Here is a 15,605-nt window from a genome sequence, read left to right as displayed (position 1 = left end):
GACATGCTTCTGAAGAAGCAGCTGTCCACCAGATGTGGACAGATCAAAGATAGAAGAAATGCAGGCGCTGAAGAAGACCTGTCATCTCATCTCATGTCATTCAGAGTTCTTTATTGTTTAGCACTGAAATGAGACATATGAAAGAAAAGTCTTGCCATGAATGGTCGGTTTGTATGGAAGTCCCAGTAAACACAGGTATGCCACTTGAAGAAATAATAGCATGTCCTTTGCCAAACATCATACCTTTTTAAAGGAGCCCTTGTGATAAGTGGATCTCATACAATGTACAATACAGACAACAGAAATATGGTATTTTGCTAATAGATGCCAGTAAGTTTTGCATTGCACAGTAATTTTCCAGGTTGCGTGCTGTTGTAAATATGTTGAACGTTTGGGGCTTGTTACCTTATTTTTGTATACACAAAAGTGATTTTTGAATAATGTTGAATTTTGTCATACCGTGTGTAGCATCTTTTGTGTTTCAACTGTACAATTTGTATAAGATGGCCCAGGCCCTTAAAATCTGAATCAGATCAAACTGCTTTAAAGCGGGAGTGTTTTTCCATCCCTGGATTTAGCTCTTATTCTATGGGAGGTACAAAACAGCTTTTAATGATTTAAATTGGATCAGTAACCCTTTTTAGCACATTCCTCGTCTAAACCTTTAAGTGTTGTTTTCCTTTGACATTAGTCCATCCCACTATATTAGATCAAACCAAGCTTTTTAGCTAAACTTCAGTATGGACTGCATTAACATTTACATAGGTTTGTGTGTTGGTTATGTAGTCCAGCTACACTACACAAAAGCTGGTGCAAGTGTAAGGTACTTTGCATGGCAAAACAAAGTTGCCTTGGCATCTCAAAGAGCACAAAAAATTAACTGACTGCACTGTGACTGTGCGAGATTAAATTAGTTGTAAGGAGAAAGTCATGCTTGGTGAGTTCAGTTTCCTTTTAAAGAAGTCAAACCATTTTAACCAGGGTTTTTGAGATCCACCTTTTGAAAGGAACAGACATCTAAACTGCTAACACACAGCACTCCAAACTGCCCCGGCGTGGTGTGAGAAATTCACTGCTCCGTGTGAATAATGCTGTCATGATCTCACCTCAAAAGAATAAAGTATAAATAATAAATCAAATGTATAAGGCAAGCCTGATCCTGTTTGGTTTCTTTTTTTCTTTAATTACACACCTGCAGAGTTACAGAAGGAATGACACTGATGAAAGCCTTCCTTGTGTAGGTATAGAATATATTTTAGTTGGACCATGGGGCCTCTTGCTGCTGTCACGGGCTGGTAAGAGTTTTATACAGAGAAGCACCTGGCCCTGGCCTGTAGTTCACTAATTATGTTGTTTTGCTAATTAAGCATTATGGTCTGTCAAACTGGATGTTACAAGAGCAGGGTAATTGGGTATAGTCCAGAATTCTTTTGCCAGAGGCCTGTGGTTTGTTTCTTTTTTCTTTTTTTTTAATCTTAATAGCCCACCAACCTATTAACACGTGTAATTCCCAAATGTGTAGTTATTTCAAATTTCATTTAAAATTATAAGAATGAGAATATCCTTTACAGGTCTTCAGTAGTGGAGGAATGATGGTTTTCTATAAAGCCTACAGCACTGTGACTGAATGAGCATCACTGATCTAAGAGCCTCAGCTGGCTGTCCTGGATCATGCATCCACTGGAAGTGGACTCAGTGAGCTAATGCCCTTTTCACTGAAGAATCAAGAGTTAAATCCTATCAGGCATCTTTAGGACATCATTGATTATCAGGTCTGGTTGTTTTATAAGTAGCCTGATGCCCTTGCACAGCATGAGCAGGGCTCATCAGAGGACTCCACCTCATGATAGGTCAATGAGCGGACACGCCATGCAATGTGTTAAATGGGACCACTTTGCCCAACTTCCATTACATAAGAACCTGTTTTTTTAATGGGTGTGAAAATGTGAATTTCTGATCATTTAAATTTTGGGGAAAAAAAACTGCTGACACCTAAAAAAGTGGAAACATTGTTTATTTCTATGTTTCAGTGTAGAAGTAATCTGTACTTCTGTTCCTGTCTAGTAAGATGCTGTAGAACTGTAGAGCCAGCAGGGGGAAGAGGGTTGGAATTCAACCGAGTGGATGAACTCATTGTCAGTCTCAGTACAGGATTGCTGAGATTTACAAAAATACAGTATCTAACAAGCTACTGGCAGCAAAGACCTTCATGTCATATGAAGGTTCTATTCATAAGCTTCAGTCAACCAAAGGAGCCTGTTGTGTCATACCTGAGGGTGCAACTGAGTTTTATATTGTCATTCTCCTGAAAAACCACACAATAAAAGCTTCAGTAGCTTCACAGCATTATCAGAGAGTGCAAATGGGGGAGGGGGGTGTTCGGTTTTAATCTTCAAAACTTATACCTCTCAAATTAATTAGCACTTCTGTAACACATATCAAGAATTAGAAAGAAATAAAGTGCTGAACATTTGCCCAGACACCTGAATGTCTGTTGGATTAATGTAAACACACACGCACACCTGCAAACATACTGTAAGAAACCATAAATTGCGCTGTAATTAAAGTTTATCAGGGCTTTTATTAATGGTTGTTTTTCGTTTTCCAGGACTGCTGAAGTTCTGCACAGTTGGCTTTTGTGGAATTGGGAGCCTCATTGATTTCATTTCCATCTCCATGCAGGTAAGCGAGCAGTGTCTCGTGACTTCATCTGGAGAGCTCAAGCTGTGCCACACTGCTCCAGCACACCCTGGCAGCCTTCACTCAGAGCACCTTTCAACACACTGGTGTCAAAGTTCTTCCTGTTTGAAAGCCCAGCTAATCAAACAGAAATCAGATTGTGTTTTGAAGCAGGCTTGAGTATTTCTTTGAGCCTCTTGCAATTCCTTCACTAGAATACGAGTTTGAAAACCTAAAGCTCTGCTTCCTGTAAAGCTTATATCCTTAACTGCTCTGTGTAGCTTTATTTTGGTCTCACTGAATGCAGTGTGAAGACACAAGAGGGAGCTACCAAATTCTAATAACTGGCAAATATTTCATAAAACAAACTAAAATGGAATTATCTACTGAATGTTAAATACTGTATAGCTTTTAAATTCCTTATTTTCTTCTAGTTTTCCATTATTGTTTTGTTGCTCAGCTTTTTTTCATTGCAGTTCTTTTTAATTTTGTGTGTGGCCAAATTCACCATGTTCTTTAACCTATGATGAAAATACGTTTTTTATTCCCAATGCATCTGCAGAGAGTAGAATATGTTTTGTGACTCTTGTGACAAAACTCTTTCATCCGCTTTACTGTCCAAACACAACTGCACAACAATCCCGATGAACATTTTGATTGTGTGCAGCGGACATAAAACTGGAGTGGACTGCGCTTCCTTATGAACTAAATCAAAACAACCCAAACAGATAAATTCCCACTTCAACCCCTGCAGTACCTAACGGTGTGGAGAACAGCAGAGTTTTTGTCAGGGGCTCACCAGAGATACAGAGCCAGCTTTCAGCTGAGCTGTGTGAGCGAGCTCGAGAGCATGTGGTTTGTTTGCTCAGTGCTCAGGTCTCCATCCCAAGCACACAGTCCCTGAAGACCCCTACCTCCCATTAAGGCCCTGGAGCCTGAAAGAAAAAGTGAGGCCATTCGTCATCCCGTTAGTCACAGCCCTCTCTGCGTCTGTCCTCATTAGCCCTCAGTGTTTACATGAACAGCACACGTGTGGATTCTCGCATTATGTATGGGAGACCTCTCGCCGGGATAGCGTCCAAATAGGAGCTTGACAGCCTCTGTGGGTCTTAGCTATCAGCCAGCTGTTTCAAACAGGATGTGCTCTGTTTATGGGCAGAAACTTGAATTTATACACCCAAGATTAGGTTCATAGCTTAAGCGAGCACAGAGTTGAAAAGTGGAAGAATTCCTCTCAAGATTCCAGTTAATGTTGCTGCTCCACCATGGAAACTTCAACACATATTTTCCCCCAAACTCTAAAGCCACATGCTTTCACTGGTTCGTAAATGGCGGATGCATGGGTTTTTTTAACAGAATTTCTGTTTATTTACTAACCCCGCTTTATGATATGAATGCTTACACTTGTTTGGCAAAAATGTACTGAGATTAGCTCTCGAGTTCTCGTGATGTTTTTTTTTGCTAATCTTTCTCAGCTGTATCCTAACCAGCCACTGTTCTTCAATTCACATCCTTCCCAAAACACATAACCCATACCTTGTAATATGCAGGTGTTTGAGTATTTACACATGGATTAGTTTTATTGATGAACTACTCAAGTTAGGCCTAAAACCTACATGCCATTTGGTAGCAGAGGAGTTAACATGTAGTGGTGTATTAAAAGGGAAGTGATCTGCCTTACTCTTCTCCATGTACTGGACTTTTTTGTCTCGTGCTAAGTGGAATCTCGCTTCATGCCAAGCACACCTGGATAAGGCAACCATTGGGCTATTAACATTAACTGGAACCTGAACTCCTGTGATTTGACTGAGACAGAATAGACAAACCTCCAGTTAAGGCAATATTCATTCAACCATGCCTCATTATAGAATGCTGTCTTTCCTTTTCCACGAAAGTACGTACCAATATTTTAGTGAGTTCACCTCTTTGAGAAGCTACTCTTGCCTGAACAGGCATACTGTCCCATTGGCACTGCCTTTCAAATTAAGAGCACTTTATTATCTGGAAATTGTAAAAAATAGGGGAAAGGAATATCCTTTACATAGGAACAAAACTCATTCTTTAACAAGTCCAAAGATGTATGTTCAGGAAAATTAAAAACATCGGTCACCATAGTCACTGCTTAGGATTGTGTTCACTGTGATTGTAAAGTAATTAAGCTGGTGCATTGCAAACAAAAGAGGCATAACTGATTGGTATCTCCTGAAGGTTTAGTGCTTAGCAAGGTTTTTCTAACAACATGAGCCATGTAGCTCAAAAGCACCACAGGAGAGAAAAACTGAATCGGCACGTGTCAGTTAATAAAGAGAAACAAACAGAGATTGATTTTGGCTAGTGCAACATACAGTACAGTAACTGAAAGGGGGTTGCCAACAAGTGGCAGCAATCTATCAGTCCACTTGTGAACCCCTGTGCTTACGATCAGTTTTTTCCCCACACTCACTAATAGACACTGCTCTACTCCTGTTAACCCTCTTTGTCAACATTGTGGTGTCCTTGATGCCTTTTAAGGTTAAAAGCTCTGGATACACTGGTCTTTCAATATATTTAATGCATTTCTTCCTAACGTTAGTATGAAAAGCAGTGTACTTTTCCTAAATTTGAACCATAAAAATCTTTTAATGCCCTTTGCTTAGTGTGAGAGGGTCAAATGTGGTTCCCTAAGGCCTCTGCACATTTGTGCCACCCCTTCTTTCATTGGCTTCGCTGGTTTGACTATCTGATGTACTTGAAAATCTCAACACTTGCAAGAAAAAACTATAGCTGCAGTGCCCTGAATCAATCAGCTCCATTTCTAGCTAGGCCAATAATTCAAAAATCATTTCAAAGCCTACATGCTCACTGGGCCTGAGCATATTCCGTATTGTGAAGTGTTGAAGAAAAGCAGGAATAAAATACTTCCCCCTGCATGGGATGTTGCCATCAGAGGTTATCTCACACCCAGCTGGGATCAGTTGCCTTCATTTAGGAAACAACGTGTCTTCACTGGCTAGAGCACCCTGCCATCTTCTTTTGCCCCATGAGGGTGGCCAGCAAAGATGGATAGTTTGAGGCCGTCTGGAGAAAGAGTGGTTTCTTCTGTCTGTAAAAAAGCAGGAAAATTTTGGCTGAGGTGCAGTTTCTTTGACTTTTTTTGCCCTGGGAGTTTTACCCAACAGCCCTCCAGTAATGAGTCCTGTGCCTTAACCACTACTCCACACTGACCCCTAGAGAACCAGTAACTATTTTATGTCAATTTGGTTAATTGTAAGGCTTCAATCTGAGCAACCCCCAGAAGACTGTGCAGCTCTCCAGGAAGTGAGTCAGACACCTCTAGCTCAGGGTTTCTGAGCTCCAATCTTCAAGATACCCAGGAGTCGAGGTTCTGGATCCAACTAAAGACTAATGATTTCATTTTCATGTCCGATTCAAATATAATTTAATGTGGCCAAGTTTTCTTAGTATAAATGTGCATATTTGAGTGTTTTATATGCAATAGAACCTGTGCAGATTATAAAATAAATTAGGACCTGGCTGGTCTAAAAACTTGGAGAGCTAGGCATCCCGATGGATTGGAATTCGGAAACCTTGTTTCGGCTTAATGTTTTTTTGGCACAACTTTGAAAGAGCACAACATAAATACAGCTTGATTTAAGAGAAGGTACAGGCAAGCAAATATGGTGTTGCTCATTTATATGCTGGTAACTTCAAATCTTGGTTAGCTGCTTGTTGATGGTCTTGGTTGGTGAGTTCCATCACATGGTTAAGGAGATTGTTCCAGACACCCCCAACTCTTTGTGTAAATACAGTTTTACCCCCCCCCCCCCTTTAGTGACTTGAAATACCTGAAATAATACCCATGAGGTCTTCCGTTCCAGGCTAAAGAGGTTGAGCTATTTTATTTATGCAGTACACTAGCCAAAAAAAAGACATGAGGATAAGTCATAATATCGTTTTTGCACTAGCAGACAAGATTCCAATATAAACAGCTGTATCATGATAATCCAATTGCATATTTTCCACTGGATCGCTGGAGGTCAGATGCACAGAAATTCTTCCCCTTTGAAAGTTAAAAGGTTTAAGTGAAACTCCAGCTGAATGTATTTTAATGCACAGAGGGGGTCAAAGCCATAACTCAAGCTAATACATGTGGAGAATTTAGGTTGTATTGATGAATTTTCTTAGGTGTTGCTAATGTGGGATGTGTAATCAGAGACAGAAAAAGAAAATGTCCGTCCTGACAAGAGTTACAGATCACAGAATGACCACCCCGGTTTCTTCCTGATATCTGCAATTTAAATTAAAGTATTTTTGAAATATAAATCCCAGTTCAAACAGTACAGCAGATGACAGGCCATTGAGTGCAACAAAGAATGGTCTCAGTACAAACTGAGGAAACAGCACAGAACCAACCTCAACACCCTTCCATCAGGAATCCTATAGTTGAAACACATGCTTCACACATGGCTTCATAAACCATGAACTGATCAGACAAAGACATTTCAATTATTCTGAAAAGGCCAAGGTGAACAGTGCCTATGCTATAGAAATGTGCTTTGAAAAATCTCAGAAAGACACACAATCACCACAAAAAAGATGTGTTCTGAACATGTTTATTATTTGCAGTTATGTCCTTGTCAACCACTGCCATATTTCAGATTTATAAATGGAAATAGCAAGCAAAGTCCACAGGGCTGTATTTTGGTAATGTCTTTGAAGGATTGGACTATTAAGGCCTTAAAACTAATAGTTACCAAATCTAATTCCAACAGTAGACTGTTTCGGAGATGCAAGGGTTTTTCAAAAACTCCTTCAGTTTATGTGAAGTTGTGGGTTTGCATGGGTCATTTGCTTTTGCTCTGTAGGGCACATATAATCTGTTTGCTCAAATGGAACATTTTAGCCATGCTCCAATATTCCCAGTCGGGTCTGAGATATCGTTTCCCGTCCTCTGCTTAGATATTATGTCACTACATCCACCTGTATTCTCCCTCATTTTTCTCACCAATGCAGGATTACTGTTTAACATTTCTTTACAGTTGCAGGTGAGCTGGGAGAACCTCAGACTGATAAATGTTTTTTGTCCTTTGTCAGTCGGTACATGGATATCAAAATCCACTGCCTGGGCCCAGAGGTCCTCTAGAAAGAACACTTTTCCACAGTCCTGCCAGTAGGCCCTCTTATACTGATGCCAGTGGAGGTTCCACAAGGGCTCCTCTATTATTTTTAAACCAAAGAAACAGTTCTTCAGAGCAGACATCAGAGACAGAGAACTTAAAATTCCTATCACCGAGGACCTCACATGGTCTCTCAACACTACCTGTCTGATCAAGAAAGCGCAACAGCGCCTGTACTTCTTAAGACGGTTGAAGAAGGCTAAGATATGTCCCCAGATCCTCACTAACTTTTACAGATGCACTACAGAAAGCACACTGACAGGTTGCATCATGGTTTGGTATGGCAACTGCAGTATTCCTGACCGCAAAGCCCTACAGCGGGTGGTGAAAACTGTGCAACTGTGGTTGCCCTCCCATCCATACAGGACATTTATGACAGACAGTGCTTGGGGAAAGCATCAAAGACCCCACACACCCCAGCTACAGACTGTATGACCCTCTACCATCTGGAAAACGGTGCCGGAGCATTCGGGCCCGGACTACCAGATTCAGAGACAGTTTTTACCCCTGCAGACTCCCAGCCTCTCTCACCTACAATCTTAACCTCACAGTGCCTTCTTTCTTACCAAAAACTCAAACAAATCTACCTCTACCTCACATGTCAAGAAGCTAACTCCTCATAATTTTCTATCCTTTATTTCATTCTGTTGATGTATGATTTTTGCACATCTGATGTTGTTTTGCACATTACCTGTTACCTGTTGTTGTTTTGCACACTGTTGTGTCTGTCTTTCTTGTCGTATACAATTGTATTGTTGTTTTTTGTACTACTTATCATCTGAGAGCTAGCTAAATAGCATTTCATTATACCATATACCTGTAAATGACAATAAACTTGAACTTGAACTGTGCTGAAGAACTCCCAAAATAGATTAGAAAAAGTACAAAAATTCCAATATTTAAAAAGATACAGTAGAAATAGCAACGAGTAAAGCTTTATTCCATGCTGAAAAGAAAGGAGACAACGTTTTGGCTGTTTAGCCTTTTTCAGGTGTGGGAGAGAGAGAAAAACCGGCAGTAGATAAAGCATGGGAGAACAAAAGCTGGAAGTGGAGAGGAGGCAGGAGCAGGAAAGAAGCAGTATCAACACTCAGGTGGTGTGAACTGAAGAGAGGTGTGAAGTCAAAACCTGCAAATGAATAGAGAGTAGGAAATGAGTCTGTCGTTGAGAGAAGGGGGAAGGTGTGATCCTAGTTTGGGGATAATTTTGCTTTCAGGTGTCTTTCTGCAATAGACGTTCTGAAACCCCTATGTGAGAACACAGGCAGAGATACCAGTATGATCATGGCAGTTAGAGGTGAAATGGGAAACTATGGGCTTGGAGAGATCTTTGATCCTTGCAGCCCTGTTATGTTCCCTGTAACGGTCTCCTTCCTGTTTTGCCAATGTAAATAGCTGGACATTTTCTGTAAGAGATGCAGTAAATAAGATTGCTGGAAATACAAGATGTCTTCTGAGCGATCCAGAATTGTTCAGGCCTTGAATGAGCATGGTATTGGATATATATTTGCAGGTGATGTAGCGAGATCTGCTGCAGGGCTGACACTGCTACCTACTTGAACTTCTTCAACAGTAGAAATAGATTTGGTTAATGGTTTTAATAGTATCTAAAATCTCAGATGCCTTACATTTGCTTTTTAGTCAGTGATCATGTTCTCAAAACCTGTGATGAATTAACTGAGAGTTCAGCTTGTTGATTTGGAATAATAATACCTAATAATACCAGCAAGGAAATTGAGTTAAAAAGTGCTGAAGTGAAAATGTTTTATTTGGACCTTTCACCTGTTGTAATTTGTTGGCAAAATTCTATGTCGATACATTTCTATACCTCTACACTAATCCAGCCTCCTTCTCACTGTTTCACAGAATATTGGCTCTGATTTAGATATTAGCAACCCCTGACAGTTTCAAACAAAAGTCAATATCGTTATGTGTAGGCAACAGAATACAACAAAGTCATGCCAGAGTTAATAAAACACCTGTTACCATGACTGACTGAGCTCTCGCATGGATGTCTCTGTTCAGCACATAGGTCTTGAACTACAAACCATCCCAAAGTTATGGCGGAGAGCAAAGGTCATTCCTAAACCTGGAAAAGATTTTCTTTCCCCTACAAAATCCTTGAGTACCTTGTCCTGTAAGGCTTAATACCAGCTCTTGAAGATGTCCATACTGTAGACCTGACTGGTTTCTACAAGGAACCAGCACAACAGAAGAAGTAGTGTCCCACACTACCTTATTGAAAATGGCCTTCAGACTAGAGACAGGTGCTATGTTCCACGACTTCATGAAAGCCTATGATATGGTCCAGCACACTCATCTTCTGTTGAAGCTGTCACATCCCCGCCCAACCCCACGGCCACCAAAATAATCCAAACACTGGTGAGCAATAGACAATTCAGAGTTAACCTCGGACAGGAAGCAAGTAACAACAGGCAAATGGACTCCCTTTAGGAACACCACTGGCTCCCCACCTATTTAATCTGTACATAAATGTCCTCCTAAAAACCACATCCCGAAAGTTCATATGTCAATGACATCTGTCTGCCAGAAGAAGCTCACAGATTTAACACCATGCACCAGGTCCTAAATGAAGACATATCAAAACTTGAACAGTACTCCTACATGTGGCGACCCAAACTAAGCCCTGCAAAAACAGCATCCAGCCTGTTTCACTTCCACAATGCAAAAGCAACAAAAAAGCTCAACATTTAGATTATCTGTTAAAGATAACACCACCATACTACTCTGGTATGCCTTGAAGTGACTGTAAACATTACATTACCTTAAAGACAACAGCAGCCAACAGTGTGATCTCCAGACTTGCTGGTACAACATGGGGCGCTGCCAGTACCACTCTCTGGACCTCAGCAGCAGAATGGCTACTCCTGTCTGATCAAGATCATCACGTACTCACAGAGTAGACACCCAACATGACACCATGCACATCATCATCACTGGAATCCCACGCTCTACCCCACTCCCTTGACTCCCTGTCCTGGTAAACATTCACTCCTCCCCTCATCCAACAACTCGCAGTAATCCACAAATTCCTCAAAAAGGTCCAAAACTCTTCTCACCTGCCACTATATGAGTAAATATTCAATTCACCACAACACATCTGTCTTCAGGAAAACCATTGTGGAAAAACACTCTACACAGCTGGTCCAGAAGCTATTGTTTGGCTCAGGCTTGTTGCATTTGTAAATAAATTATGTACAGTGTCAATTGAGGGCATTCTTCAGTGCAGTCTCTGCTGTGAGGTTTAAAAAGCAGTGATACAAAGGTCTCCCAGAGTCTCCCTCCTCTCCTTACCTGACGATCAGATTCAGAAGAACAGTACCTTATCAGTTGTCTTTCGGTTTTTCAGTTTTGACAGCGGTACCTTTTGATACCTTTTGGCCTTTTGAAAAGGACAAGCTATAGTGCTCTACATAAATATTCACCCCCTCCCAAAGATGTTCCAGTTTGTTGAGTTCTGAATAATATATCTACATTTTTAAGTGGATATATCTAATTAAAACATTAACTCAGTGAAAGAAGATAAATGTCTGCAAACCTGCAAAGAACAATCAAAATCACTAAGTAAACGAGAGCCCTGGTAGAGGCTGATGTATTAATTGTAAGATCTTGTAAAACGTCAATAAAATGGGACTGATCACACATGAAAAATGCCTTCATCGTGAAGTCTGCGTATTTGAGGTAAGAGGAAAAGTTGGGCCTTGCCCATGTTATTTCCTCTTTTATTTGGAAGAAGAGGTAGCACACACTAGTCAGTAAGGTGGCATGGTGGCATAGCAGCGCTGGGGCCCTGGGTTCAGTTCCAGACCTGGGATGTGAACCACATGGAGTCTGCATGGTCTCCACATTTTTGCATCCTTGCCTGGATAGGCTCTGGCTCCCCTGTGACCCTGAATATGAAGGAGAGCTTAGAAAATGGATGGATGGAAGTAGAACATATTTTATTCCCCCAGTCCATGGGGCTACCTTTTTGTTGCCCCTGCTGCTTCCTGGGCCTGAAAGAAAAAATCCCTTCTTTTGCTACAGACACAGCAGTGTTCACCAGCCCCCTTTGCTCACAATACCAGGGAGCTCTGCCAGCAGCACCCACTATTTGTCAAATCGAGGAACAACAGCAACTTTGATTAACAGTTGCGCTCTGCTGTTTTATTGTACTCTTAATGTCTTTTTGAGGGCCCCCCGAGAGCAATGCTTTTAAGCGGCACCGTTCAGCTCTGGGAGTTGCTGCTCAGTTACATACTTGATTAGCTGTGTGCTGTCTGGACGCACTGTGCTCAGCTCGCAGTGTGACAGTTTTGATAAACATTGATGCTTCTCGGAAGAAAACATTTAAGCCGCGCTTTCATTTCTGGAGCGTCATAATTTAACTATGCCTACATTGTGTAAAAAGCAACATGGAAAGTCAATTGCATCATTTGACACCTTGTGAATAACAACCAAGAAGGTATAATATAGAAAGCCTTATGAAGAGACATTTCAGCTTGTGGTTTCTAAAATAAAAAAAGTGTGAAATACTTTATACTTATACCAGACCTTAAATCTGGTAAAAGATTATAATGGACATATTATTATTGCAGGTGGTATGTACAGTAGGTGGCGTACTTCAGTATTAGATGAAGCGTTCCCTTCTTATATGTGAATTGGTTTGGGATCCTTTGGTATGAAAAACACTGTGCAATCATTTAGTGATCGTCAGACTTTACATGAGTGTTTTCAGGTACGAAGTCTGACAGAACTTACTCTTTGTGTTTCAGAGTTCACAATGCTCTCTTTGCGAAAGTAAAGAGTGCCTGTACTGTACGTTCACTTCTTGAAGACTCCAGTGATAAAAAATAGACATCCGGTCTTTAAAGCTCAAATACTGTCGTTAAAGAGGTTTGGTGGTCTTTGTGGAGCGTTAATGATGGCAGAGAAACCAAGTCACAGACTTGATATTTGAACAGTCTAATACACTCTTGCATGCATTGTGCCTGGCAGCTTAAATGATTTGCAAGCGGACTGCTACTGTTACATTTCAGACCTTTTAAGGAAGATGCGTGACCGGGGGGATAATGCTGAACAGACTGTTTCACTGGCAGCCATTTCAACAGTGTTTGTGCAGTTGCGATTATTCTCAGTAGAAAATGTGAGCATCAGATGTTTTTTGACATGTCTGCATTAGGTCCAGGTGTACATCAGCAAACTGCAGGAACCCATTATGTGGTCTCTGGGTTGCAGCCTTTTGTACTTAAACGGATATAAGTTTAATGGATAGCAGGAAGGATCTGAGCCACACTGTGTATCATCTTGTATTTTATTAAATATTCTGAAGGTCTCAATGACCAGCAGGAGCTCTCTTTTACAAAGCCTGCCTAGTGTAAAGGTCTAAAAGTTCACTTAAAACCCAGTTGACTGAACCAGGTGGAGGAAGACAAGCTGGTATGGAGCACCTTGAGATCCCAGGGTGTCAGAATTTGAAAGTGAAACATGAACACCCTTATCCCTTATGAGTCTTATCAGTCTCATTCAGTTTAATGGAAGACAGTAGTCACTGACTGCATGGGATAGCCAATGAAAATCTTGCAACACTTTTCAGATTTATGGTGTACAGTATGTTAAAAGCATGCAGTTGCAATTAATTGTTAGTATGGATAGTTTCTCCTTCCTGTTGCTCATCAGTGTAACTGCTTACTTTGAATAGTAAAACATATGTGTTTATCTTACAAGTGTTGAAAGAACATTATTATATATTCTTTATGTTTATATATTATATATTCCTTCTATATGTATGAGTATTTATATCCACGTAGAAATTAAAATATCAGCTAATTGTACATTTTCCAGAAATAATAACATGGGTTTAATCCATGTGTTTCTCCATGTATACTTAAGTAATCAGCATTCATGATAGAGGTTATAATAGTAATCTACAGTTTACAGAGCAGAGTTTTAGATGAAACACAGCTTGAATCATAGCCATACTATGTAGTCATAGTCATGCTGTGATAATATTCCACTAGGCTCCATGAACCATAGATAACCTACACATTCACAGACTGACTGTCCTAACACAAATCCTGAAAGTGTATATTATATACTGTAGTTAAGATATGAATGATCTTACCTTTCTTTGACTAGCGCTGTAGCTAGACTCTCAGCACTTAATTCTCAATGTAGCTGTTTGTATACAAATGGTATAAAGACCGTATTCACCCCAGAATGATACCTACCAATCTCACCATCCTTTCAACTTGATTTGCAGATCACCTTAATGATATTTTAGTCACTTCAGAGCTGTCAAAAGTCTGAGAAGATCATAAACGGGTGACATCACCCTAACAGGCACATTATGTGTTCATCTCCTGTGAAATCTCTGGACTGTAGCTCTTGTTTTTTCCAATGGCCTTGTAAATGTAGTGGGGTCAGCTGCAAAAACGTCTAGCTGATAAATGATGTCTAGGGCTCTTTCAGAAGAGGTTGTCTAAAGCCTGATAAGTTCAGTGAAAAATCTCCTCCGCTTGTTTATGTAGCTGGTGGAGTGGGGGAGCTATGTGAAAGAGTCTCCTTGTTCCAGTCCCAAGCCTGTGTACTTGACTGAGATTGCTTATCTCCCTTTCCCCTCTCAGATCGTGGGCCCAGCAGACGGCTCCAGCTACATAGTGGATTACTACGGAGCACGACTCACTCGCCTCACTGTCAACAATGAGACCTACAGGAAGACCCAGACAGGGCCCTAGAGAAGAGAGTGGTAAGCAGAGCAGTCACGCCACACATATAAACACAAGGAAGGTTACAGAAGAGAGGAGGCCATCCAACCCATCCAGCACATTGGCTTTCTAATATCTAATTGATCTCTTTTACATCCGTTGTTTAAAAAAGAAGCAAAATATCAACTTTGACAACATTATTGGGTAGCTTGTTCCATGCTTCCTTTATGTAAAAACTGTTTTCAGTTTTAAATGCACTTCTTCATAGTTTCCATTTGTGCCCTTTGGCTCGTGTTTCACTGTTGGTTCTGTAGACGTCTAAATACTTTAATCAGGTCCCTTCATAGTCTTTCCTGTACAAGAACAAAAACCAGTAGTTCTTTTAGCCTGTGCAAGTAAAAAATTCCTTTAGCCTTTTAAGGCGTTGGAGAGTGTATGTGGTTACTCTTCTCTGCACTGATGTTGCTGCTCTGTAATCTTCGTAAGATTCTGACCAAAGTCGTGCATAGCGCTCTAAAGCAGGTATTATAAATGCACTGTAGTTTGTCCTTGTCAATCTACACTACACAATATCAGTCCTTTCAAACCTTTTCACGCCGTTTCCTTCATTACTGATCTGGTAAAAATGGTCTTGTCTTATGAAGAGTCTGGTGTAGCCGTAGCTTTGACCTTTTTATCTTATGATGGGATACAAGGCTGTACGACTTCAAGACAGTTGTGGAGTACAGTGTTTTTGTGTACTTTTTTCACACGCAGATGTGAAAAATGTTTCACAGATGACATAGATATGATATGAAAAGACATGTATCACTGCAGGGAATGTCTACAAACAGGCTTGCAGTCCAACCAGATTTCATCCTGCTCCATTCAGTAAAAGGAGTGAAGGGCCTTCATACCAGGAAAACCAGTCACCTCCAAACTCAGGCCTTGGCTACAAGCCCTTTTTAATTCTCCTGAGAGCGAGGATGATTTTTATCACTTGAAATGATTTACACACAAAGATCAGAAAGTGAATATGTAGACAAAAAATACAATCTTCAGTCATTCAAGATTAACATTTGTA

General features: G+C 40.6%; 1 protein-coding gene across 2 annotated transcripts in view; it reads left to right on the top strand.

The window, feature by feature from the left end:
* tm2d1 (TM2 domain containing 1) overlaps positions 1-15,605 on the top strand; it is a 29,506-nt gene that overhangs the window by 6,164 nt on the left and 7,737 nt on the right. For both annotated transcript variants that reach the window (XM_015356183.2, XM_069194354.1), the window contains exons 5-6: positions 2,609-2,682; positions 14,462-14,583. In XM_015356183.2, the coding sequence (XP_015211669.2) occupies positions 2,609-2,682; positions 14,462-14,572 (185 nt within the window). In that variant the 3' untranslated portion in view covers positions 14,573-14,583. The remainder of the gene's footprint in view (positions 1-2,608; positions 2,683-14,461; positions 14,584-15,605) is intronic.

Source organism: Lepisosteus oculatus, chromosome 9, assembly GCF_040954835.1.
Source record: "Lepisosteus oculatus isolate fLepOcu1 chromosome 9, fLepOcu1.hap2, whole genome shotgun sequence".
NCBI lineage: Eukaryota > Metazoa > Chordata > Actinopteri > Semionotiformes > Lepisosteidae > Lepisosteus > Lepisosteus oculatus.
This window is presented reverse-complemented; position numbering and strand designations above follow the sequence as displayed.